Here is a 27,560-nt window from a genome sequence, read left to right on the forward strand (position 1 = left end):
CATCTCAATAAATAAATAAATAAATAAATAAATAAATAAATAAATAAAAGAGTATCATGACCTCTTCATATACCAATCATTGGTGTCAATAATTGCCAACATTGTGCCAATCTTGTTTTATTTGTTAACCGTCACAGCTGCCAGCACAGACACACACACACACACACACACACACACACACACACACACACCTTTTCAGCATTTTAAAGCATGGGAATTGCAAATATAAGTTTCATCCTTGTAACCAAATTGCTGTAGTTTGTTGGGAAAATGAATTCTTTAACCCCCATGTAGTTTATCTCCTTGAGTGTAATATGAAGATGTGAGAATAATATATAATACACAGTCATGAGATAGACAAAATACTAAACAGAAGCTTTATCAGATGAACTTGATAAGGTTCCTTTGTACTTTAGGGAAAGTAAAATACTAAATTCTTCTGTTCTAATGTTTACAGCCTTAGAAAATGAAACCCTCAAACCTTTACTCACTGGCTTCTAATTCACCACAGTCAGATTGCTGCCAGGGAAAAAGAAGGGAGTGGAATAATTTTAACTGTATTCTTAAAATGAACAAGGCAATGAGCCAGGCACCTCATTAATGTCAACTCTTTTCATAAATTTGCCAGCCCCTGGGATAGATACCATTAGTCCTATTTTACAAGAAGAAACTGAAAAATTAAATTATCTGCCCAAGGTCACAGTCACATAGCCTTACAGATCTATGCTCTTTCTGCCCTATCAGAGTTTATTGCAGTCAAGTAACAGACAGAAATGACTCTGAGTATTTAAAACAAAGGGAATGTAACATAGGGAATTGGTTACCCAGGTAACAAAAAAAGGCTGGGAAGCCATCAGGGGAGGGTGAGGCAACCTAGAGATTAGAAATTGCAGGAAGCTGCTACGATCCCTAGTCTAGAGGGACACAGGGAGGACAAGGGTCACCTTGCAGAAGCTGGAACCACAGCTGACCCATCTTGCAGGAGGTGCTACTGGAGGAGGGGGTGGGGCAAAGGGAATACCACCCACCCACCACCTCTAGTCTCCTGGCAGTGCCTTGCTGATGGCTAAACCCAACTTGAGGCCATCCATCAAGAGAATTGCAGCCAGCAAAGTTCTACTGCAATTTGAACACAGCAGAAGTGGAACAAGGAATCCACCTGAAGGTAGACACTCCTAGGATCTGTACCCAGGGAGACAGTTCTGAAGCAAAACCAGCTTTACAGAAGCATTGGTCCTTCTGCTTGTTTGCTGAATAATTTTGCTTTGGCAAGTAGATTACATATACAAATATATTTTAAGGTATTTTTGTGGGAAATACCAATTTGCACATTGTCTCTCAATTTTTCAAGCTACCTTCTTGGCCTCTTTCTCTTTTGTATAGTTTACTGATCTGAAAAGAGCAAAAGTACTTCTCAGGGAATGTTTATAGGTTTGTGGAAACATGGTCATTCAATCAAGAATTATTTGTTACGATCCTACCACACATCTAGGAAAAAAGGATATAATTTACCCTGTGATTAGGAAGGCAAGATGTAAGTTTATAAAGTAATAAGTAAGCAAGAGAGTGTACAATAAAGTGCTAATTTGTTTGATTTACTGATAAAATAGAGATTAATGTGCAAATATGAAAATATGATGCTCCATTAATAGGGCAAAGCTCAGAATTAGACAGGAAACACTGGTGTGGACATAGGGCACTGTGCTACTTCACTGACTGATCAGAGTTTACCCAGGAGGAGCCCAGAGCCGCCCCAGTCTGCCTGACCCTGGGAACCTTCCCATGGGTGCCGACTCAGTGGGATGGTTTGATTTGAGGAGCAGAAACTTCCACTTCCTATCATGGTGCCCACAAATCTTCCTGCAAAACCAGTGGTTCTCAATCCTGTCTATATATTGGAATCAGCTGGGGAACGTTAGAAAAATTTATCCATGGCCGGGCCCCATTCTATTCAAACTAAAATCTAAATCCCTGTGTCCTGATACAAATGTTTCTAAAAGCTTCCCAGGTGCTTGTGACAGGCACTGAAGGATGGGACTCACTGCTAACCTGAAGTCTTTGTGATCCCCGGGAGCCCCTGATACAAGCCTTTCTCAGTATGTGTGATGGTAGAGAGCTGAGTTCCACGAGCTCGGAGAGTCCAGAGGGTATCAAGATAACCTTTTATTGCGCCATGATTTTTCCACAGCTGTCCCTGGACATGCGAATACTATCTTGATGAAATTGTCGCCAAATTGAAGAAGGAAAATTTTTAAGTTTTCAAATAAATCACCCACCAAGGCATATGATACAATATGTTTTAGTATAGTCGCAGGGTGGTCACAACCATCAGCACAATTTTACTTTAGAATGTTTTCCTTTCCTCCTAAAAGAAGCCTCATACTTTAAAAAATAATAATAATAAAGCAAAGGCATTTCAGAAGCACACTAGCAATTTCATACTCTTTTCACAGCTGGACTTAACACTGGCAAGGGCTGCTTTTCTGTCTTCTTGCTTCTTTTATATGTGAAGAAGTTTCTTTGATTTTTTTTTCTTTTTTTGTGGTAGAGTTTTGCTCGTTACCCAGGCTGGAGTGCAATGGCATGATCTCAGCTCACTGCAACCTCCACCTCCTGGGTTCAAGTAATTCTCCTGCCTCAGCCTCCCGAGTAGTTGGGACTACAGGTGCGCCCCACCATGCCCAGCTAATTTTTGTATTTTTAGTAGAGACAGGGTTTCACTATATTGGCCAGGCTGGTCTCAAACTCCTGATCTCCTGATCTGCCCACCTCGGCCTCCCAAAGTGTTGGGGTTACAGGCGTGAGCCACTGTGCCCGCCCTAGTTTCTTTGATTTTTATCTTGTTTTGTGTGACATGTTCCCTTGGCTGTCTGTGTATCTGTGTGTATCTGGGTAACAACAGGGCAGGTGCCCAAACGTGGCAGAGTTGAAACTTGCCCTGGCAGAAGCTCTTAGCTGGGTGAGAGCTCAGGCTCTGAGCCTTATTGCACTTAGCTCTTATTGATTTTTTTTCAGATTTATGGGTTTGCGATGGCAGATTTTAAACGTATAGAGGCTGTCACCTAGAATGAGGACAAAGGACAGTTGTACTTGCCAACTATGTGATAAAAAGGGGGGTGAAAACAGTTTGGAAAATTATTCCTTCTTGAGTTAAGACAGCAAAGCCCTTGATCTGATTTTTTCTCTGGCTCTGAGCTTCTGGAGCACATACCACCTTCATCTTAGCCCCCATCTAGTCTCCTGTCTTCTATGGCCTTGTCCTTCCAGTGAAATTCTTGACTATGGCAACCTGTCCTGCTCTTCTGTCTTGGTCTCCTCTCTAGCTGCCAATACAGGACAGAATTCATAAGTATGGTGTGTTTGGTTCATTTATAAAACAAGTTTTAGAATAGGAAGGTTTTGTGTTTTATTATTTTTCGTGCCTTTTGTTTTGTTCTCATTTCAGATCACTGGCATGCTCTAAAGACTTTCTTGATGAAAATCCTAAGATCTCAGTTAGCTTTTAACTAGATCCAAAGTAGCCTAGTCTCTGGCCCACGTAATCCTGAGTGGTATCACCATGGAGAACATCGCTGTTCAGATCTTCAGTTGCTTTATTCATGAACCAAGGCGACAGTGGGTACTCCCTAGAGCTGCTATGGGGAGCAAAGACGACCACATAGGAGTTGCCTGGCACTGGGCCTAGCACAGAGCAGATGCTTAGGAGGTGTTAATTTCTTTTCTCTAATTAGTTTTGTGGTTCGGTTCCCTTTCCCCAGCTGTCACTCCTTCCCTGTTCCCTGCTCATCTCACTTTCCTCAACCCAGCAGTTACACGTAGTAGTGGTCAGCAGAGTTTTCTTTCTTCGCTCTTTAGAAAGACTCCTGCAGATTCCTGAGCTGGATCGAATTTGACATATGTCATTCCCAAGTATTTCATTCCATCCTCTCAGTTATGTGAAAAGTACTCAATTATTTCATGAATCTCTCTCAGTGAAAAGATACAATTAACTTTACATCATTAACAGACTGCTGAATATTGAATAATTTTCAAGAAATGATCAGGGCAATGGTTGATAAAGTTGTTATTTAATGGAAATACTTGTTAATTGTCTTAGGGTGATAATAGTATTGGGTATATACCAATACCATTTGAGAAAATGTTCTCAAATTTAAAGAGATGCATGGTGAAAAGTTTAGGGTTAAAATTTCAGGATGTCTGTAATTTACTTTCCAATACAGGTATGTAAAGACATGTGGTGCCCTCTTGTTCTCTCTCTCTGTCTCTCTATCTCTTTCTGTGTCTGTATGTATGCCTGTATGTGTGTATGCAAATAGGGCAAAATATGGCAACAATGTTAATAGTTGTTGAAATCTGAGTGGGGGGAATATGGGTATTCCTTGTGTTATTCTTTCAACTTTTCTGTCTGTTGGAAATTTTTCATAATAAAAAGCTGGGCTTAAAATAGGAACTGGGCCGGAAGCAGTGGCTCACGCCTGTAATCCTAACACTTTGGGAGGCTGAGGGTGGATCAACTGATGTCAGGAGTTCAAGACCAGCCTGATCAACATGTCGAAACCCCATCTCTACTAAAAGTACAAAAATTACTCGGATGTGGTGGTGCACGCCTGTAATCCCAGCTACTTGGGAGGCTGAGGCACGAGAATAGCTTGAGCTCAGGAGGTGGAGGTTGCAGTGGGCCGAGATTGCACCACTGCTCTCCAGCCTGGGTGACAGAGTGAGACTCAGCCTCAAAATAAATAAATAAATAAATAAATAAATAAATAAAAGAACTGGAAAAATATAATTCATGAGGTTCTAAAAGAGTTGGCCTTTTATTATAAGTGATTTTTATTTATGTCATTATACTTTTGTGTATTTTAAAATAGCTTTCTATTGTGAGCAACTTTTGAAGTCAGAAAATAACAATGCCTATAGTACACAATTTTAAAGTTGTTATTTTAAGTTGTTACTTTAAGGGAGAAAAGGCTGTACATGCATTTACTGTGGGGTAATAAATTATGATATGTATTTGTCACATGAGCAGAAAGCAGAGTGAGACTCTGTGGAGAGCATGGAACCTTGTACCAGACAAGAACAAGTCACCTTTTAAAGTTTCTCATTTGTAAAATGGAATAATTACACCTCCTGACAAGTAAATGAGGCACTCAAAATAGTAAACACCCAATAAAGCAGTGGCTATTATTATTACTTATGTAATCTGAAAAAATATGAATTACAGATTATGGATGTGATATCATGGTTCTAAAATTACCAATTCTGGAAGGAGACAGATTTGGTAATCTCTGTCTTTCTAGAATGATTTTTTTAGAGATGTTTAAAGAAAAATTTTAGACAAATTTAACAGAGCTATTTGAGCAAAGGATGATTTATGAATTGAGCAGTACTGAAAATCAAAAGTGGTTCAGAGCGCTCAGTACACTCCAGCAGCATGAGCAGGAAGCTTTTATAGCTGAATGTGGAAGCAAAGTTAAGAAATTACTTGATTGGCTACAACTAGGAATGGTCTGATGAGAGGTTTGTATATATAACCAATAAGCTGGTTGGCTGGTTATGATTGGCTGAGGCAATTTTTGTTTTGTTTTAAGTCATTTACAAGAAATGCCTTTAAGTTAAGTTTCAGTGTGCTTAGTAAGGTATCCGAGGACAGAGACCACCTCATGCTAATGGCCCTCTTATTTACTTTAACAGAGATAAGTAATATTTTCCCTCAAGTCTGGCTTTTAGAAATCTTTTGCTCACCAATTATTCTAATATTTATCAATTGCCATATAGCCTTGATATATAAGTGAACTTTAAAATGGTTCATTTTCAAAAGATTCATTTAATTATTCAATACAGATTGCCCTCAACTATGTAGAAACAAACCCTTGACTAGGATGTATAGGTAAAAGAAGACCTGTAGAGGGTTTCACCAAGCTGTTGCACCCTGGCTGCTTTTCAGTGGATGCCAATCACTAATCCATGAGAGTATTTCTTCTGGGTAAGAATTGTACAGTCATGAACATGCCTTTTGGCTAATTGTTCATGCAAAACACTATCGAGAAAGGATTTCAGCCACAGGTTTGGTATTCCTTGGCCATTTTTAGTAGCATATCTGTTGATATGATTAAAGATAATATTATCTAATTCCATTTAGTGTGTTCTAATGGCAAACAACAGATTTTAGTCAGAAAGCCTGCTTTATGACCTTTTCCCATTTACTAGTTATATTTCCTTGTAAACACCATCAAATCACTATTATTCTTAGTTTTCTCATTTATGAAACAACATGAGCTTCTTTTTTTGTATCAAATAAGACTATACGGAAGTGCCTTGTATATAATAATAACAAATTATTATTATTACTATTATTATCATTCTTCTTAATTCAAATGATTTCGCTGATCTACATATCTAGGTTATGATTCTGCTTTAGGGAACATAATAGTATTTTATATTTTGATTCAATTGAGGGTGATTAGGACTGAATCCAATGGTGAGCTTTTATTTTTTCATATTTGGCTCCCTTTTCTCACTTTCTTGAACATCCTACAGTGTGACAGAAATGCAATAATTCTTTGTACCCCCTATTCAGGAACATACAACTATTTTTTCATTTCTCAAAACATTTCAGTAAAGTTATGGCTTATTTTATCTTATCGCCAAAACAAACGAATATGTAAGCTACTTGAAGCTTTTATGCCCCACGTAAAAATATTTGCATTAGGGAGAGTTTGATCAATGGGTATAAAGACAGTTATGAGGAATAAGATCTGTTGCTCTATTGCACAGTAGGGTGACTAGTTAACAGTAATGTATTATATACTTCAAAATAACTAAAAAACATGATTTTGAATGTCCTCACCACAAAGAAATGATGAATGTTTGAGGCGATAGATTTAGTAATTACCCTGATTCGATCATTACCCAATGTATATTCAAAACATCACCTTGTACCCCATAAATATGTACGATTGTTATGTGTTAATTAAAAATAAAATAACACGTTTAAAAATTGTATTTATCCTCAGTGTCCTAGTAAGAAAAATAATTCTCTTTGTAGACATAATGAAATCTTAAAGCCATAACACATAGAAGAAGTTGCAGGTATGGTCTTTGTCCTTCAGATTTTATCTTTCTGCATTGGTGAATACGTGAAAGAACTCTAGTGAATTCCCTTGGAGGACTCTTGAGTCCATGCTGAACTGAGCCTTAAGTATGGCTTCAGATGAAACATGGTTCTTATCTCATCTCCTTGATGAATGAGATGTCTACCGTGCTGAAAACTTGAGCTTAAAATTCATGAGGCATTTTGTAGGAGACAAGATGCCGCCTTGGCATCACCATCAGCTCTGCATCTAGTTAATTACAGACTGACCTTCTAGATCCCAAATGAATGTCTGTAGCATCCCTTGATTTTTGAGAGCCACCTACATTGGTGTGAATTATCAGCATTCTCAGGAAGAAGATTAAAGTGGTCCTTTTTTTAAAAAAGGGGTATGCATTTAGCCTTTGGGGATTAAAGTTACTGTCATCTGTGTTATCTTCCTTTATTAAGCATTATTTTTTACTTTTTTATAGCACGTCAGTGAAAAAACCAGTGAATCGCTTTCCAAACCAGGAGAAAAGAAAGGATCAGATGAGGTAATTTCCACAATACTGGGCTTTCATTTTCTCTTGCTTTTAAACTGTGAAGTCTGCCTTGAAATATTAAATAATGCTGTAGCAAAGAGCTTCTACTTTGCTTAATATTGGGAAATTTTGATTTAACTAAGATTTGATTAAAGAATATAAAAGGAAATCACTAAAAATAAATACAATATTGTTCCTGGGAATAGACTCTGTATGAATACTTTCCCTTTAGTAACAGAACTTTGTTGCTTAGGGTGTTTTCCCTGTAGGAATTGGTGAATCCAAATTGTTTTGTTGGTGAACAGGTCAAGTGTAGAAGGGAAAACAAATGCTGTAGTAGAAAGGAAAATCTTTTTTTATGACAATAAACCATGAAAGGAGGACAGGGACAGCCAGATTAACCAGCCCTTCAGATTCATAAACAAAAGGAAGAGATAACTATTTTTATTTGCACAGATTCTGTGGAAAACTAGTAAAACCAAATCTCCCCACTTTGAGATGGGTTTTCTTTGAGGCTGTTTCTTCTTTCTCTGAATGACATACCATTCTTTGCACTGTTTAGAATGACCTACTTCTCTATGGAAGGGTCATGTGAAAGTTCTGCCCTTCCAAAGTACAGGATTTGCCTTCCTTTACCTGCTTTTTATGTGTTAAATCTCAATATAACTGGATGATATATCCATCTTCATCCAGTAGAAATTGAGTCGTTTCTAACTTGTAAACGTCATATAGCCAGGTTTTAAAAGGTACATGGAAATTTAGAAAGCATCAAGTGATAATTTTATTTTTCTCTATATTATCAACATTAATTAGGTGTTTTTCTGAAATTTAGTTCTTCTTTCTGCTTATTTTCTGCAGTTTCAAAATAGTTAATATGTAAGGAGGCTGTTATGGCTAGAACCTGCTATGCATTCTGTACTAAAGTTTATGCCTCCATTTTCTACCATTGTTTTCATTACCAGTACCCATGAAAATGTAATTTAGATTGTTTCTTACCAAGCAAGTTTTTAGTGAATTTTTTATAACCATGAAAGGCAAATGTTTCTTTAAAAATAGAAAGTAGAAGTAAACATATTAAGATTTCATCCTGTTTCCTGGTTAAATTAATCAAAGATAAATTTCCATTAAAAAAGAAACACAAATTTTTCTTTTTCCCAACATGAAAATCTACCTAGTGTCAGCCGGGCACAGTGGCTCATGCCTGTAATCCCAGCACTTTGGGAGGCCGAGGCGGGCAGATCACGAGGTCAGGAGTTCGAGACCAGTCTGGCCAACATAGTGAAACCCTGTCTCTACTAAAAATATGAAAAATTATCCGGGCGTGGTGGTGTGCACCTGTAATCCCAGCTACTCGGGAAGCTGAGGCAGAAGAATCGCGTGAACCTGGGAGGCAGAGGTTGCAGTGAGCCGAGATTGAGCCACTGCACTCCAGCTGGGTGACAGAACAAGACTCCGTCTCAAAAAAAAAAAAAAAAAAGAAAAGCAAAGAAAAGAAAATCTACCTAGTGTCATTTAACTCATTTATCAACCCTACCCTTTAAATATATTTCCAGATAGGTTATCTATCAAATTAATATTGAGCAAATATTGAACACTTCCTGATTGAAAACCATAGTGTTCTTTTATTCTCCAGACCAGTAAATAATGTTTTTGGTTGTTATTCTCTATTAATGTTAATTAAGGTTATTTGCCTAAAAAGGAAGTTTTCTTTTCCAATATGGTCAAGTGGATACAAAGCCAATACTAATATGGTCATTCTGGCCAATTATAACTGGGAAACTTAAATATTACACCTTGGATGTACAGGATGTACAGGCATTATTGGTATGTAACAACTGATGGTAGATAGTTAAGTATATAATGTCTGGATTATAATGTCTCTCATCTCCATATTTATGAAAGGTTTAGAAAGGAAAACATTGCTAAGAAGCCATGTTATAAGAGGCAGTCTTTACTTTGATTTAGAAAATTGAAAGGCTGAACTTCTGCTTTAAAGAAGGAACAGGGAATTTTTCTTCTCTTTATTGGCATAGCAGTTCTGACGTTGTTTTATTACATTTCTGGTAAATGTACATTCATGACTCCTGCCCTTGTGCCAGGGCCTGGACATACCAGTCTTCCAGCTCTGTCCCAACCAGCAGAAGTAAAGAGGGGATGGAGACTTTGCTCTGTCCCCATGGCTTAAATCATGGCTTTAGACAAAATCTGTCTGCTTGTAACAGAATTTGTTTGAGCAAAGAATGGTTTGTGAATTGGGCAGCACTCAAAACTGGAAGAGGTTCCTAGAGCTCTTCTCTCTCCTTAAATTCTGCCTGTATGTATTTGTTAAGGTGGCCAAGCATGGGGGTGGGTGACTTGGTAGTCAGGGTGTATTTCCAAAATGGTCTACCTCAAAGGGCCACACTCTTTATGTTATGTGCAAATAAGTCATTAATGAGATATTGTGTCCTGGAGACAGTTCAAGGAAACTGTGCCACTTTAGGCATTATGTTAGCCTTGATGGTCATGATTATAAAACCATGAGCAATCTGAATTTATTATCTGCCCTGCCTACCATCCATAGTTTGTTGCCATCTCCTTTTCTTCACAAAATTACCAGAGAAAGACTTGCTGAAACTGATTATTTCTCCCAAATATTTTCTTACCTGCTGCTCTGTTGAACAAAACGTGAGATTAAGAAGCTTAGTTTGGTTTTTAGTAATCCATTTTCAAACTGCCATGTACCCTCAAATATTAAATAACTTACTGTCCCCAAGCATATGCAAATATACTGGTTAGCTCTCTGAGGACAAACCAGGGCTTTTGAAACAAAATCAGTTTGAAAATTTGCTTTCTATCTTAGAGGTACCTCTTCACAGTTTTTCTTCTCTTTTTATTATTCTGCTGCATTTCAATTAGAGATGCTAGAAAAGGGCACAGAGGAGGACTTTGGGAGGGTATAACCAGAAGAAAAAATTGATGAGGGTTAGGTGAGAACCACCATTATATTGCCATATATAAAAATACATGGAGGGCCGGGTGCGGTGGCTCACGCCTGTAATCCCAGCACTTTGGGATGCTGAGGTGGGTGGATCACAAGGTCAGGAGATCGAGACCATCCTGGCTAACATGGTGAAACCCCATCTCCACTAAAAATACCAAAAAAAATTAGCCAGGCATGGTGGCGCGCACCCGTAGTCCCAGCTACTCAGGCGGCTGAGGCAGGAGAATCACTTGAACCCGGGAGGCAGAGATTGCAGTGAGCCAAGATCATGCCACTGCACTCCAGCCTGGGCGACAGAGCAAGATTCTGTCTCAAAACAAACAAACATAAAAAACACAAATGGAGATGAATGTAGCCATGTGAATTTCAGAGTTCTTTCTCCCTATTTGTCAATAGTTTTTACTTTTTTGGAATATTACCCCAACACACAACCATTAAGTGATCCTAAGATACCTGCAGCAATTTTATTTTTATTTATTTATTATTTATTTTTTGAGACGAGTCTTACTCTGTCACCCAGGCTGGAGTGCAGTAGCGTGATCATGGCTCACTGCAGCTTTGACCTCCTCGGGCTCAAGTAATCTTCCCACCTCCCAAAGTGCCAGGATTACAGGTGTGAGCCACCACGCCCAGCTAGCTATAGCAATTGTAATAGAATGTTGAAGCTAATATATTTGTCATGCTGCGTTTGAAATACAAATACTTGAGGATAGGGTAAGTGTCTGTGAGAATTTATTTATGTTTACTTGTTTATACCAATTGTTATGAATTTTTCAATTCTTTCTCAGATGTAGAGGAATTACAGGACCAAAAGTTGCATGGACTAACAAGCCAAAGATAAAATAACTAGAGAGGAGGAAAAAGAAAAATGAAAACACTTAACATCAGCAACTTTAAATACAGTAGAACAAATAAGTCTTTCCAAACCTGCAATCAAATCTATTTAAAGGATAAAACTGACACATCTGGCCACACTGAAGGAGTGTGAATCTTTTAGCAACATATTTCAGTAAAGTCCTGGGGAATGGAATTTAAAGTATAAAATGGGCATGATCTCAGAGAGCCAATTTTAAAAGCTTCAAATTTAACAATGGATTTATTTTTATGAGTAAAAAAATTGGTTGTTATTCTCTATTAATAATATTATGAGTAAAGAAAAGAAAACACAAATAAAAGAGAATGGAAATTCTGCCTTAAAGGAAAAGATGTTTTATTACATTTTCCTTACTCTAATGGCATTGGTGGCGTGCTTTTCCTCAGTATTTACCTCTCCTCCTTCTAAAATGCATGAATTCAATGTTGAAGGACTCAAACATTTTTTTTTACTTTTTTCTTTTAATAAAGTTAGACATTTTTCATTACAATACATACTTGTGAAAAACAATATTACCTTGAGTCTTACCGCTTAAACCACTGCTCTAAAATTGTGTGTATATTCTTAAATTAACATGATAATGTCATGTATTTATAATTATTATATATGCCAATTTTAGTACTTTTTAATGATTGTGCAGCTAAAATATAATTATTGGAAAAAATTTAGAAAGTACCAGAGAATTTAATGAAAATAAACACCCTTGGCCAGGCGTGGTGGCTCATGCCTGTAATTCCAGCACTTTGGGAGGCTGAGGTGGGCAGATCACAAGGTCAGGAGTTCAAGACCAGCCTGGCTGATATGGTGAAACCCCATCTCTACTAAAAATAAAAAAATTGGCCAGGTGTGGTCACGGGTGCCTATAGTCCCAGCTATTTGGGAGGCTGAGGCAGGAGAACTGCTTGAACCTGGGAGGCAGAGGTTGCAGGGAGCCGAGATCGCGCCACTGCACTCCAGCCTGGGCAACAGAACGAGACTCTGTCTCAAAAAAAAAAAAAAAAAAAAAAAAGAAAAGAAAAGAAAAATAGAAAATAAGCACCCTCATCTAGGATTCTAGCACCTAAAGAGACGGGCACTATATACATCTTGGTGTATTTTCCTGCATCTTCTTTGTGTGCATATTTTGTTTACTGAAATGCTGTATATCTTGATTTTTAAGCAGAAATAGCAAAGGAACACCATTATAGGGCCTAGTCTGAAAATGATAAATAATGTGCTTTGTGATAGATAAATCTTTTCCAATTAAAAAAAGACCCATCAGTGTGTGTGGCATTTAAGTATATAGAAAACCATTATTCAAGTACCTTGGCATTCAGTATGGCATTTAGTGTTCATTATTTTGTGCTCTGTTTTGGAAGGGAGGAAAAATTTACTTCTTATTCAAAAAGTAATTTGTGACAGTGTTCCCACAAGTGATTTAGCAAGTTCTAAAAGAGTACTGCAGCAAACATTATTTTAACATTCTTTTATGTCATGACAAGAGAGTTCATACTAATTGTGGGGAGTTGATTGTGGCTGCACAAGCTCATGTCTCAGTGCCAAGAAAAGCTAAGCTGAAAAGCTGCACCGAGACAGTCATGCCTAGCTCACCGGGAGATCTAGCCCCAAGTGGCCAGCACAGGCTCGCACTGGGTGTCTGACTTGGGAGGCTAAAGTGACTCTGGGAAGTTACAAGATTCTTTTCAACTGTGGTTTCCCCATTTTTTCATTCGAAATTTTCATTTATTGTTTCATTGATTAGAGTATTTTCTAAGATATTTTTTCAGGGAGGGAGCACAATGATGATTTTCTGAGTGTGTGAATGTAAGCATGTTTTCTCGTTGGTGACTCACAAGAAAGTCAATCAATACAAAATTGTACAACATTCTTGGGTCACAGTTTTGTTCCTCAAAATTCTGTATCTGTTGCTTCGTGGTTTTCTGGCTTTTTGTGCTTCAGAGATGTCTGAGGCAGCCTGCGTTTGACTTACTTTTTAGGAAGCCTATTTTTCTTGCCTTGGTGCAAGATTTTTTTCTTTAGTTCTTACAATTTAAAAATAGTACCAGGATGTACCTATATATTAATATGTGTTTTTCTTTATTAATTTGTCTTGGAATGTCTGTTATTTAGTTATTTCTTTAATTATTGCTCTTATTTCAGTTTCCCTTGTTTCTTCTTAAACCTACATATGCAATAGTTCCTCTTTATCAGCTGTTTCACTTTCCATGATTTCAGTTACCCACAGTACAATACAATGAGATATTTTGAGAGAGAGAGACCCCATCCACATAACTTTTATTACAGTATATTGCTATCATTGTTATATTTTATTATTAATTGTTGTTAATCTCTTACTGTGCCTGTTTTAGAAATTAAACTTTATTATAGCTATGTATGTATAGGAAAAACCATAGTGAATACAGAGCTCAGTACTATTTGCAGTTTCAGGCATCCACTGGGGAATCTTAGAATATATCCCCTGCAGATAAGAGAGACTACTGTAATTCTGACATTAGACATTCACTAATCATCTGCCTCACAATTTTCTTTTGTTGACATTTACCCTTGCACTCTGGGAGAGTTTCTGAAGTTTGCCCCCCACATATTTTATTTCTAAATTCTGCTCTTTGAAACTTCTAATACAGGTTTAAATTTTGGTTTTGGTTTTTGGTTTCTTTGTGTCCCCTTCTAATCCTCTCTTACCTCTTTGTCTCACTCCATTAGCTTTCCATCTCAGTCTGTAGCTCTTTACTCTATTTCATGAAGGTAATACCATCTTGTTTCCTATCAAGGATACCACTTTTGTCTGAATTTTTTCTTAGCATATATCATTTTATGAGATCTGTCTTTTTTCAGTCTTCAGGGTAATGGTGCCCTCTGCCTTTCTCTGTGGCGGTTTGAGAGGCAAAATTTCTTCCTGGTGACTCTTTTAAGGAGAGCTTGGCCTAGTCCTAGAGCTTGTCAGCGGTGATGAGCACATTGTCCTTAGCGCTGCTCTCCGTCCATGTCCCTGCTGACTAAATCTCCTCATACCAACAGATGTTTGGCAGGTGAATATGCACAATGCTAGTAAAATCCCCACTACCTAGTGGACTTTCATTCATTACAGAACATCCACTGTATGAAATGAGATGCAGAGAAGAATTCCGTTTTTTAGCAAGGACTGCTAATGGGGCTCTTTTTACCTCCACCCCCAAGAAGGCCACTCTGTACTTAGGACAACTGCTCCCCCAGGTGCAGCATGCTACTGCCACACCCTGCGGCACAACCCATCCTCCCACGCCCTGCCCACTCCACTGAACCCACCAGATTTCTGCTTAGTTGGTTTCCAGGATTTGGATTTGGAATCTTTGACTTGGGTTAGAAAGCGAGGCACTAGTGGGGAATAAAGATAGGTTGCCTCATGAGGAGGACTCCTACCAAAGAGGTGTAACTGCTAGATTTTCTAGATGTCTACATTTCTGCGTGAAGTCTGAGCATTCAGGAGAGAGGGGGTCTTTCAGGGATGTAAGCTTGTTCTGTTTCAGATGCATGACACAACTGGTTCACAAATTGTGCTTTTCAATATAGTTCCATTGGCTTTGATTAGGATGGAGATTCTGCCTAGATTTTTGGCATTTGGTGGGCTTCCTTTAGTGTTTAGTTAAGTTCTGCCCTCTTCTATGAGAAAATGAAAAAATAGAAACTTCTAGAGAGAATATTTTATACCAGGAATTCTTGAAATTGGCTCATAATGACAGTGTTCAGCTTCTTGAATCAAGCTCCTCTATTCTAGTTTGCTTTGAGTGCAACCTATGAAATGGCTTTCCATTTAAACTCTGTTCTGTGTATTATTCAGTCCCTCATGAGTTTTAACAGAGGGGCAGGAGGATTATTAGCAGGACATGATTAATCATCACAGGGCATTTGCATCACCTCTTCTGTGGGATTTCTCTGTGTGGTCCCGGTACATTTGTCTTTCTCTGTAAGTCATCATGAAATAATGTTGGTCACTGCTTGTTTTCCTATGAGCAAGACTTATTTACATAGATATTAGAATTATTTTCCTATGTGGAATGTGTCAGATAGGTTTTCATGAGGGCTGCATGAATTTAAGTTCAAAGCTACAATTAAAACTCCAGGCATTATACAGACGTTAAAGCAGTCTATTTATCCTGAGATACAAATTCAGTTTGAATTCGGAGAGAAATTTAGGAAATTTACAAAATTCAGGACAAAAATTCTGTGCCATTCTGAGACCACAGTGAGAGCATCTTCTTGCTCATCTGTTGTGAAAACTTTGAAGAGCCACACTCACAACTCAGTTAACCTGCTATTGATCTGTGGTTTCTGTAGAAGCAGCATATGATACGTTCTGAGTGTAAGGTTTAGAATCCAATGCCTGGATTTAATTTCCAGCTCTGCTAATTCCTAGCTCTGTGTCTTTAAGCAAGTTACTTTGCCTCACTAAGGGCACATTCCTTATCTGTAAAATGAGGATAATAATAGTTCTTACATAAGAGTCAATGTGAAGAACAATGAGACCATCCATATGTAGTGTCTAGAATAGTGCCTGCGACATATGAGGTGCTCTATAAATCTTAGCTCCTGTTATTGTTATTATTGGTGTTACTTTATTATTATTAGGTCAGTAAAGAGAACTTGTTTGGCAATAAAGGTGAGTCTCGTGTTGATGTCTACCTATGGTATGGGGCAGGGCTCAAATTCCTTGGTTGATTATATATTGCAGCACCTTCCCATTAAAAAATGAGGGAAGTTTGATATATTAACTTTAGTAGCACTTTTGTTATAAAACCAACTACATGCAACATGCAGAAACATACGCCAATAGCTGGAACTAAAGACCTCTGCGTCACTATCTTTTTTTTTTTTTTTTTTGAGATAGAGTCTCACTTTGTTGTCCAGGCTGGAGTGCAGTGGCACAATCTTGGCTCACTGCAAACTCTGCCTCCCGGGTTCAGGCGATTCTCCTACCTTAGCCTCCCAAGTAGCTGGGACTACAGGTGCATGCCACTACGCCCAGCTAATTTTTTTTAAATACTTTTAGTAGAGACAGGGTTTCGCCATGTTGCCCAGGCTAGTCTCGAACTACTGACCTCAGGTGATCTGCCCACCTTGGACTCCCAAAGTGCTGGGATTACAGACGTGAGCCACCATGCCAGACCCTATGTGTCACTATTCAATGAGCTGTTTTATCAGAAGCTAAGGATGTACTTTTTAAAAAGAATATGAAAATAATGTGCCTTTAAATTAAGAATCTGTGGTATACAAAATGTTGTATCATTGGATAGGTAATGGTATTAAAAAAAACTGAGCGCTTTTCCTCTATGAGAGAATATATAAATATATACATAAACATATCAACATTATATCATACAATAATAATATATCCTTCATTATCTTATTTTAGATTTATGAGCTGAATTACCTAAGATCTTAGGTCCCACCAAATTGTCTCTGAAAAGATTATATTTTATTGCATGTGGAATCAGAATAAAATACTAACAAAATATTGACGGAATTGAATGGATATTCAGTTCACTTCAGCACAGATCATAAGCACTAGAAACCTCATGGACAGATAGATTAAATATTATTCCAGAAATATCATGTTTAAAGTTAATTTCTTTTATTCTTTAAACTTTCTTAGTTTCTCAAAAATAATGAGATGACTGGTTCAAAAGGGACAATAACCTGAAATCATACCCCTAGCAAGATATCTGCCTTATCTAAGGACTGTGTATGATTCTTATCGTAATGTCAGTATTATTTTCCGTATAACAAAATAATGGCTTGTACATTATAAAAATAGTTCATTTGTGAAAGCAAAATCTTATGGCAAATTGACATCACAAAGTCTTTTATTTTCAAGTATTGTTATTACAGAATGCTTGTAGAGCATTGTATTAGTACCAAAACAAATTTAAAACTCTCTGTTTCTCATATTTCAGGATATGACATGAGATAATGCAGTGATTATCAACTTTTTTTGTGGCTAAGAATCACCTGGGGATGGTATGAGAAATTTGGACTCGTAGGTTCCATTTCCAGAGACTGATTTAGATCTGAGGTGGGACCAAGGAATCAGTATTTTTGCCAATCATTCCAGGTGATTCTTCTCTTATGCCAGTGGTCTTTTGAGCACATTTTGAGTAGCACTGAAATAATTCTTATGGAGTGCATAGCATGGTGCCTAGCACACATAAACATTGATTTCTTCATTTCCTTTTTTTCTTTCAGTTTTTTTTCTTTTTGAAATGACCTCTCTTTTTCCCGCCTGACCAACTCACTCTGCCATATTGTGGGAATACAGTAGAGCACCCTAAGAGAGCTGCAGTTTGAGTCAGTGGACCTTGTGGGAGGCTTTGGTTGGAGGGACCAGTTACTGATCCTATTTCTTCCCACTTCTCCCAGGACCTTGTCCTTTAGATCTTTTGATTATTCCTTTTTTTTTAACTCTTTATTTGATGACTCCTCTTTAGACTACATATTAGCTCAATCTTCATCATAAACTGTTTTAAAGCAATTCCTTTGAAATTGCTCAAGCTCCCATTCCATCTCTGTCTCTAACCCTCACTACCAAAATTCCTGGTTAAAATTATTGAAAAAAAGAGTGTAGAGAGAAAAGAGAGAGAAACTAAAATCAAGTGTTGATAAATGCCTACATGTAGGAGTGGGAAGGATAATTCAAGTCAAAGAAGCAGCAAGCAAAGGGGTAGAGGAAGCTGGGTGCTCCCTGTCATCAGTGTGGGGGGTGCAGGAAGAAGTGGAGGGTCAGTAGGACTGAAATGCTGATATTTCCAGAGGGATGGGGGCTGAGGCAAGGTCCTGACTGGAGACTGGGATAATATCAGTTCTCTTCCAAGCTGTTTTTGTGGAGTAACAGAAGGTTTCCATTGTACTGTGATTACGATTGAGAGGGTGCTGAGTATGTGGAGATTGTGCATGGTAGATTCTTCTTCCAATGTATGTAGATTTATGTAAAGAACAGCAGATAAAGCAATGAAAAATGAAGTCAGTGTTTACTTACACAAAAAGAGCTAAGTTCTGTAAGGAAAAAAATACTCATGTTATTTGTTAAACAATAGTAAGGCAGACCTTATTCCAGACTATTGCTATAGGTGTAGGGACCACTTCAAGGGAATTTTGCAGTAAGGGGGGAGAAATTATAGGGGTGGCTGGTTTTTCCGGGAGGGTTTTTGTAAGAATTGACTCCATAGCTAACCTTAATTTTAAAAATCTAATTCCATGCACATCATTCTCAAATATTGCATTCTATTATAGTTATTCAAGGCCTTGGTAATATTTAGCTCCAAATATAATGAAGAAAAGTGGGGATTTATAGCCAGGAGCAGGGTCGGGGATCGGTGGATGGAAAATTAAGAGGAAACATCAGAGATAAGGCAGATTCTGGGAAAAGTGACCTATAGGATTCTTGCTTAAGGCCAGTGGGTGATCAGATCTTACCTGGCGGATGGTGGAGGATGAGGGGACTTGATCGGATAGCAAGAATGGAGGATTCTGACTAAAGTAGCGTATCAATATTCTTGCTATGAGTGGATAGTGCAGAGATGAACATGGAAGTCCAACAATGAGGCCTAATTGAAAAAGAGCTCAGAGGAGCCTGATTAGAATTTAGTCAAGGAGAGAATCTTTGTCAGTGTGACTGAGACCCTTCACATCTTATAGATGTCTCGGATTGTTTTGGTACCGTTCTCTGCCAGTTGTTTATTGGTAAATGAATTCATTTATTAACTAAGAAACATCAAATAAGAAAGCTGTTGTTTGGAAAGAACTAACAGGTGAATTCTAAAAATTTGTTTGTCTTAATCATTACGATTCTAGACCTCCTAGTTTGTTATTCACGTTAAAGTTGGCATCTTTGGGCTCTCTCTTTTGCACATCAAGCCTCTCATTCCTAAAGGATCTAATTCAGGCTTAAGGACCAGAAGTTTTGGACTTTAGTACCATTCTAGAAATATATCACTCTAAAATCTGAAATCTACAATTTTGAAGAAAATTATTTATAGGAAACTGAGAGCTAAAACAATCTTATAATCACATCCCATTTTTGGTTTCACTTAGTACTTAAGATAAAAAATGCTTCTCTGAATATAATTTTGTCACTTTTTTTCCTGTTTACTTTCTTAATACACCAAGTAGACTCAGTAAAGTCTGATGCAATATACTTATTTCACTAGTGAAATTGAAAGCTGAATGACTGGCAAATTTAAAAGTTAATGAGGGTTCTTACTACCAGCGCCAATAAGAAAGGTTAGACGTTTGTTAGATGTCATATGGTGCTATCTGCCTGAATGTTAACCATATAGTTCAGGGGACACCCAGTGGTTAAAAGTAGGTAATTCCTTGCTGTGGTACAGTGTTAAAAAATTATGGAAAAATATATTTCTTGGCTCAGCAGTGATCACACATTGTGGACTTTTTCTTTCTGAATGAGTACATGTTAGGATGTGTGTGTGTTTTGAGAAAATGTTTGGTCTTGACTTTATATATAAATTTTCTTTGAATAATAAAAACTCACCAATAATTTTGAAAATGTTAGAAATATGATTAAACTTTTCCTTTAATTAAAACAAATTAGAAATGTGGAACAAGTGACTGCGTCATAAATAAGAAAAGCCTTTTTGACCCAGAAATCCCAATTCTAGGAATGTATACCAAGTATATAATCAGAGGTGTACATGATGACTTACTTATATCCAACGATATTTATCATCATAGCTTTATTTATAATAACAACAAACTAAGAAGGAAACACCTGTACGGAAGTAAAGTAAAATCATAGCACTGATATACTGACGAAGGCATTTTTAATACTGTGTTTTGAAAAACATTTAATGACAGGCAAAAATGCTTATATTAGGTAAAAATCTTTCTAAATGTAAGATTACAATTCCATTCATATAACATACTTATGTTATCTTGTGCATATTTTTGTATTTGTATAAAAATAGGAAAAAACTGAAATTAGTTGTCTTGGATGACAGGATTTTAAGTAATTATTATTTCTTCTTCCTACTTTTTCTTTATCTTAAATGTGTTTATTAAACCAGAAGAAAAAGAACAATAAGCAGCATAGATAATAAAAGAGTAAGATAAGAGTGTTTTAACAATGACCACAAAAGTACCCATGCATGTATCTGCTTAGACCTCAAAGAGAGAGGTGTTGTGTATTTGAGATTTTTTACTTTGGGGCCCCTAAGAGATACTTTCAGAGCAAGGCTGCTGCTGCTGTGTGTGTGTATATGAGTGTGTATGTTTTGTGTGCTTGTGTGTGGGGGTGGGGGCACACACGTGTTTGAGAAGAAAAGCACCTCTTAAATACAGACAGAAAATAAGGACTTAAGAACAAAGATAATTTGGAGGGCAAGAATACTGAAATATTTTTAGTTAATATTCTCTTTGGAATCTGATGCAACTGTGATCTTTTCTCTGAAAGCTACACACATGTATGAATACAAAAAATACCCTCCAAAATGTTACATACAATTTAAAGAGGTTTATATGCATGCACTATCCCCACCCTTGCAGGGACAATCTTATCAAGTAGATATATTTAGGAGGCACTATGTAATAGTATTTTCCTAGGTGGCTTGCTGATGTCTGAAATTCTACCATTAACAATTTCCTTAATCTTTCATTGCCTTTTTCTGCATCTTGTTTTAAACTGTAGGTATTTCTAGTTAATATACTCATCATTAATGCCCTTGTGAGAACTAGTTTGGCAGGAAAGGAAGAGAATACTGTAAGCATTTTTTTCTGTAGATTCCGTAAAGGTAGTAGAGAACCAGAGATCGTTTGATGAATATAGCTAATACTTACATAGGTATTATATACGCATGCAAATACATGTGTGCACACATGAGCACACACATGCCCATTATGACAACCCCATTCTCCTGATAAGGAAATTGAGGCACAGCTTGATTAACCCATCTAAGGCTACACAGTTATTTAATAATAGAACCCAGAATTGAAATCACTTTCCAGAGTCTGTGCTTTTAACTAGTATCTGATACTCATCATAAAATTACCTGTATTATGAAGTCTACCTTATAGATGGAGGCCAACTCCATAGACTTTCTTACTTCTACTGTCATTTTTTTGTTATTCACTTCGCTACTTCTTCTTCTACTGCCAGAGTGTACTTACACAAACCTAGATGGTAGATACAGCTTTATTTATATATATAGTTTTTTCATATAGAAAACAAAATGTCTCAGCACCATGACCAAATATTAGTCATTTCCCCTACTTGATCTGCAATGCCAATATCATGTGCCATACATCAAGTTTCTGTATATGCTCCATTATAATCTTATGGGACCACTGTACCATATACAGAAAATGCAGTCTGTTGTTGAGTGAAAAGCCCTTATTCAGCACATGACTACATACGTTTCTTATTATATCACAATATCACATACTCTAAAAGCTGATCTGGTCCAACCTAACAAAGCTTAAAAGCAAATCTCAAAAAAATCAAACTGTTTCCAAGTAACTTAACAGTATGCCATTATTAGAATCATGAGCTAGTTCTGAGGAAAAAATTACATTTTTCTATCCCATAAAAGGTTATTATTTTTTATAATTGTATACATAATAAAACTCATAGAAAATTGTCAGCAGCCACTAAGTCTTCTCATGTGTACAAACCAGACCCACTGGGGTTGCCCTGCGGAGGTCAGTCTGTTCCATTGCTACCTGGGCAAGGACTTTGGGCATCTCCCTTTAGAGCCAGGATTTTCAACCTGTGGGTCACAGACCTCAGGATATGTTGTAACTCATTTAACCCTCAGAATCACTTCCAAGGTAAGAGCAGAGTTATTCACCCTGCTCAGAAAACTGGTGTTGAGAAATGTTCAGAAACTTGCCTAAGATCTCATAGCTGGCATTTGGTGGAACAGGACTCTTGCTATATAAATCATAAGGTAGGACCATTGTCCTAGAGAATGTGGTGCCTTTCTTCACAGAGTCATGAAGTCTCAGGGTAAAACATGTGGCTTCACTCAGGGAGCCCTTTCTGAGATTTTAAGTGACAGTGACACAACAACTCTTTGCCTGGCTCTTGGAACTTCATTGTTATTTTGAAAATTTTAACGACTCGAGTTCTGATTGATTCAGTAAAAAATTTTTTCTCTGAACTACAATAGATATACCAAAAAGTATGCAACTAATTCTTTTCATGCCTTCTTGCAACAGATGGTGCAATATCATATAAAAATGAGCTTGTTTTGAGAGTTTCTACTTACTGTGAGTAGATGAATTCTGTCCTCAGGGTGGATCCAGCCCTATCACTAGTTAGTGAGTATGCAGATCTAGTGAGCTAAGAGATCTGTCCAGGGCAGGGTGGAATTTCTAAGGACTGATGCTGATGTTAAGAAGTATAAGTGTGAAGAAGATACAAACAAAACTAAGCACAAGGTGACATGAAGTCAGAGGACACTGAAAACCTTGCACCTGGCGGCAAGGGAGGACTCATGGGGGTCACATAGTAACCTGAGAAGACTAGGAAGCAAACCAGATCCTGAAAGAAACTGATGATCCCAAACTCATGTGACTATAGGGCTATTCTGATCCCGCGTCACTTCAGAATAAATGTCTTGATCCTGCATTTTGTTTCATCTCATACCATACATGCCTGTACCCAGCATGCTTTGGCTGCACTGGCTTCTTTCTGCTCCTCCTGCTTACCAAGCCCAATCTTACCTCAGGGCCCTTGCACATGCTGCCCTGTCTACCTAGAATGCCTCCTCTCCCTCATCCCGTATTTACATGGTTGGTTTCCACACAGCAGTCAGGTGTTAGTCAAATGTCACTTCCTCATCCATCCTGTCTGAAGCAACCCTGAGCCAATCACTCTCTGTTACCTCATCCCGTCTCACAGTCTGTTCAGGACTCACCATTCTCTGAAGTCATCTTGTTTTTTTGTTGACTTACTTAAAGGCTGAGTCTTTCTACTGAAATGTAAGTGCCACGAGGGCAGGAGCTTTTTCTGTTTAATTGGTCATTATATCCCCATTGCCTAGAATAGGACCAGGCTCATAGTTTTCCCAATGAATGAATGAACAAATAAATATGTGAAGTCAGACACAAATGAAGAAAGGGGGCCAAAACAACTTGTAATTAAACTCTGATTACCACTCTGAAAGTAAGGAGTCTGCTCTGTATGTGGGTGCATTTCTAGGCTTTTGCATTGTATTTTCAGTGCCAGATGTCAACAAAGGGCTGAATAAATACTTGGTAGATAAAAATCTAATGAAAGATGATTTTACATATTCCAGTCTCACTTCAGCTGAACTACATTGGTCCTTTGTGGACTAAGTAATCCAGGCAGCTCTGAGAGCAAGCCAGTCTTTAGGGAAACAGATCATACCCACGAGAAAGTTGAGGGAGCCTCCGTTAAGTTAAAAAACATTTCGTTTATTAGTAAGTCATTTTCAGCATATGTATTAAGTTTAAACAGTTATTATTTTTAACTTAATAGTTTCATCACAGCCAAAATACAAGTTTTTAAATTCTCATTGGCAGATCCGAATTGGCATATTGTAAGTAGTGGAATCCATTTATAGACTTTAAGTATGTGGGCTTTGATGTAGCGAATGGAATCTGTAATTAGCCCAGGATTGGAACATGGCCTTCTTCAATTGTAGTTAAGATCAAAAGCCAATAGCTGGAGTTTGGGACAGCTGTGTCACATTGAAAACTGACCTAACCTCCTTCAGTTTCCTCGCTGGAAAATGAGAGGTTGAGATAGGTAATGAAGTTGAAACGGATAATACTACTGCTGTATTCTTGTCTTTATGTCTTTTGTCCAGTCTTTTACACAGAATCCATTTGTACATTAAGGTTGTCAGAAGCTATTTGTTATTATTTGTGATAATTTAAAAAAGACTAGCAATCTGGATAAAATATAGGTTATCCCCTCCTTTTACCATCTCACATATCACACCTGCATCACTAGCTTCTTAGCAGCCTCTTTTGTTTTTATTACATTTATCTAGGTTTTTTTCTTTCCTTGGTTGATGGTAGTAAGTGTATGCTTGGGAGAGACTATTTATTCTACAGATGATGCCTGGGAGCCTAAATTCCTGCAAATGCCTGTGAGGCCCCCTAGAGTGGTTGGCGAGTGGACACATAGAGATTGCGCTTTGAGGGCAGCAAACTAAGTTTTGAGTTTGGGGCATGCTAAGACAAAATTTACCCTGAAGAGAAAGAAGACTTCAGTTCAAACTTCCATGGCATGCATTTTCAATAAATTAGAAAGTATAAATTTGGCTAAATATTTCTTCTAAATATTAAAGAGTGAAACCAAATTATTCTCAGTTATACATATAAAATATTTATTGCATAGACATAGAACACTTTAATGTGTTATATGCTAGCTAATTTATGCATTATCTTGCCTTGTGTACTCAATATTTACAGTACATTATTCACACTTTATAGACCTTGGAGCATATCACCATTTTACATTATAAAGCTTTATAGTTGGCCGGGCGTGGTGGCTCACTCCTGTAATCCCAGCACTTTGGGAGGCTGAGGCGGGCGGATCATGAGTTCAGGAGATCGAGACCATTCCGGCTACCATGGTGAAACCCTACTAAATATACAAAAAATTAGCTGGGCGTGGTGGCATGTGCCTGTAATCCCAGCTACTCAGGAAGCTGAGGCAGGAGAATTGCTTGAACCCAGGAGGTGGAAGTTGCAGTGAGCCAAGATCGCATCACTGCACTCCAGCCTGGGCGACAGAGCAAGACTCCGTCTCAAAAAAAACAACAAAAACAAACAAACAAAAAAAACTTTATATGCTTGCTTCTTTGGAATATAGATATTCATAAGAAAGAGATACAGGATATGAAGGTCTTGTTGAGAAAGCAACTGTGTATTTTACTTTTCCTTTTTCTCCCATTTATTTTCTTTTTCTCAATTAAAATAGTTGCATAAGAAAACACAAAAAAGCCCAAGAAGGATTTTTTAAAAATTACTTGTCACACCATCAGAAAATAACCTCATATGACCTTAAAGGATCATACTATACAATTTTATAATTTAACTTTTCTTTGTATAAAATATGAGTAATATGTTTTTATTTAATGAATTGTTCTTCTAAGACGTGATTTTTAATAACCAGAGGATATTTCATCCTATGGCTGTCCCATAACATAACCCCCTATTATGGGAGGCAGTATAGGTAGGTAAGAGATTGGAGTCTGGAGCAGGTATCCTGCCTTTTACTAACTGTCACCATGGCCAAGTAATTCATTCCTTCTGTTCCTCAGTCTCCTAACCCATAAAGTGGAGATAACAATAGTATTGGGTTTATATTGGTTTATGTTGTTACTCATGGTATTTAAAACACTTAGAGTACTTAGAATAACATTCTAAGAGGCTTTATTCTTGGAGCATTTTATCCTATTATTATCTATAATTCTATTATTTGAATAGAATAATTACCTGGCACACCATAGTACTTAATAAACACTCATTATTATAGATATTGTTTTCAGTTTTTTTAGGTTATAGTACTGTGGTGAATATCTTTGTAGAAAAATACTTTTTCTCTTATCTTATTTCCCTAAGATACATTTTTACAAGTAGAATAGCATCTTTGATATATATTTCTAAATCACCCTGCATAGACATTGTAACATTGTATACTCTCTATGGCACTGTAAGGGTGAGTGATGTTTTTGGAAGTACATGAGAACTGCCTCAGTGAGTTTTGCAGTTCTCCAAAATCACTGAATATTGAACAATTGAGACTTACTCAACTTACTCTTCATTTCAATATTTGTATCATCTTCAGGCAAAGTTATGAAAAATTCAAAGCATATGTTTACTTTGGGTATGTTTCATATATTAGTCTGATTTTTGCTTGAGAAAATATTTGTATTGATATGTAAGTTTTCATTTGACTACATTGGTAAGGTGTTTCCCCCATTGAAATTAATATTTTCTATTTTCAAGAAAAGCGCAGCAAGCCTCGGCAGCAGTCAATCCTCCAGAACCTATGCTGGTGGAACAGCCTTGGCCACCAAGGTCAGTGATTTCCTGAACACAAAAAGACCCCTACTGTATTCTGCAGGGGTATCATTAGTGGGTGGGGCCTGTAGGAATGGCAAACAGTGTCCGGATATCACTTAAGGTTTTTTAACAAAGTATCATTTCTGTGCTGGAAGAGAGAATATAATTTCTTAATAATGATGTGAATGATATAAAACCTAGTAAAACCATTTATTGTATAAATCTTCTTGACACATAACAATAAGCACTAAATAAATATTAATTATTATCATGACTATCTGTAGATAATATTAAACTTTTGAACATACTGTGAGTAAAAACGTAGTGCTCCCACTTTAGAAAATAATTCAAATCTTCCTCATGGGCATTAACCACACCAGGCGTGCTGCTAAGTGCTTTATGTAATTATATCATGTAATCCCCTCACAATCTTCTTATTATTCCTTTATACCTGAGGAAACCAGAGCTCAAGGAGGTTAAGTAACCTTGACTAGCTCACAACACCAGTACGATGGAGATAGGGCTTGAATCCAGGTTTCCTGTCAAGAGGTCTTTGACAATGCTGGGTCTTATAAACTCCATCTAAGCAATTTTTGGTAATATAACCCTTCAAAGTTTTGCAACTTTTAAAAATCACTGAAACCTCACCTTTAGAGACAAGAAAATGGCCAGGCACAGTGGCTCATGCCTGTAATCGCAGCACTTTGGAGGCTGAGGCAGGAGGATCACCAGGAGGATCACTTGAGCCCAGGAGTTCGTGACCAGCTTGAGCAACATACTAAGACCCTCTCTCTCCAAAAAAAAAAAAAAAATTAAAAATTAGCCAGGCTTGGTGGTGCGTGCCTACAGTCGCAGCTACTCAGATGGCTGAGGTTGGAGGATCACTTGAGTCTGGGAGGTCGAGGCTGCAGTGAACTGTGACAGTGCCACTGCACTCCAGCCTGGGCAATAGAACAAGACTCTGTCTCAAAAATAAAAAGAAAGTATAATTTTAGCTAGTAGTTTTTGATAAATAAAATTGTTTTGGGAGGCCAAGGTGGGCAGATCACGAAGTCAGAAGTT

General features: G+C 37.5%; 1 protein-coding gene across 45 annotated transcripts in view; it reads left to right on the forward strand.

The window, feature by feature from the left end:
- The window catches only part of CAST (calpastatin), a 117,637-nt gene that overhangs the window by 5,948 nt on the left and 84,129 nt on the right, over nucleotides 1–27,560 (forward strand). For 23 of the 45 annotated variants that reach the window (XM_063612339.1, XM_063612353.1, XM_063612332.1 and 20 more), the window contains 2 exons: nucleotides 7,564–7,626; nucleotides 26,442–26,513. In XM_063612339.1, coding sequence (XP_063468409.1) covers nucleotides 7,564–7,626; nucleotides 26,442–26,513 — 135 coding nt within the window. Of the gene's footprint in view, nucleotides 1–7,563; nucleotides 7,627–26,441; nucleotides 26,514–27,560 lie in introns of those variants that run through there. The other 22 variants (XM_063612354.1, XM_063612366.1, XM_063612356.1 and 19 more) reach the window with 1 other exon arrangement.

This window comes from Symphalangus syndactylus, chromosome 11 (genome assembly GCF_028878055.3).
Source record: "Symphalangus syndactylus isolate Jambi chromosome 11, NHGRI_mSymSyn1-v2.1_pri, whole genome shotgun sequence".
NCBI lineage: Eukaryota > Metazoa > Chordata > Mammalia > Primates > Hylobatidae > Symphalangus > Symphalangus syndactylus.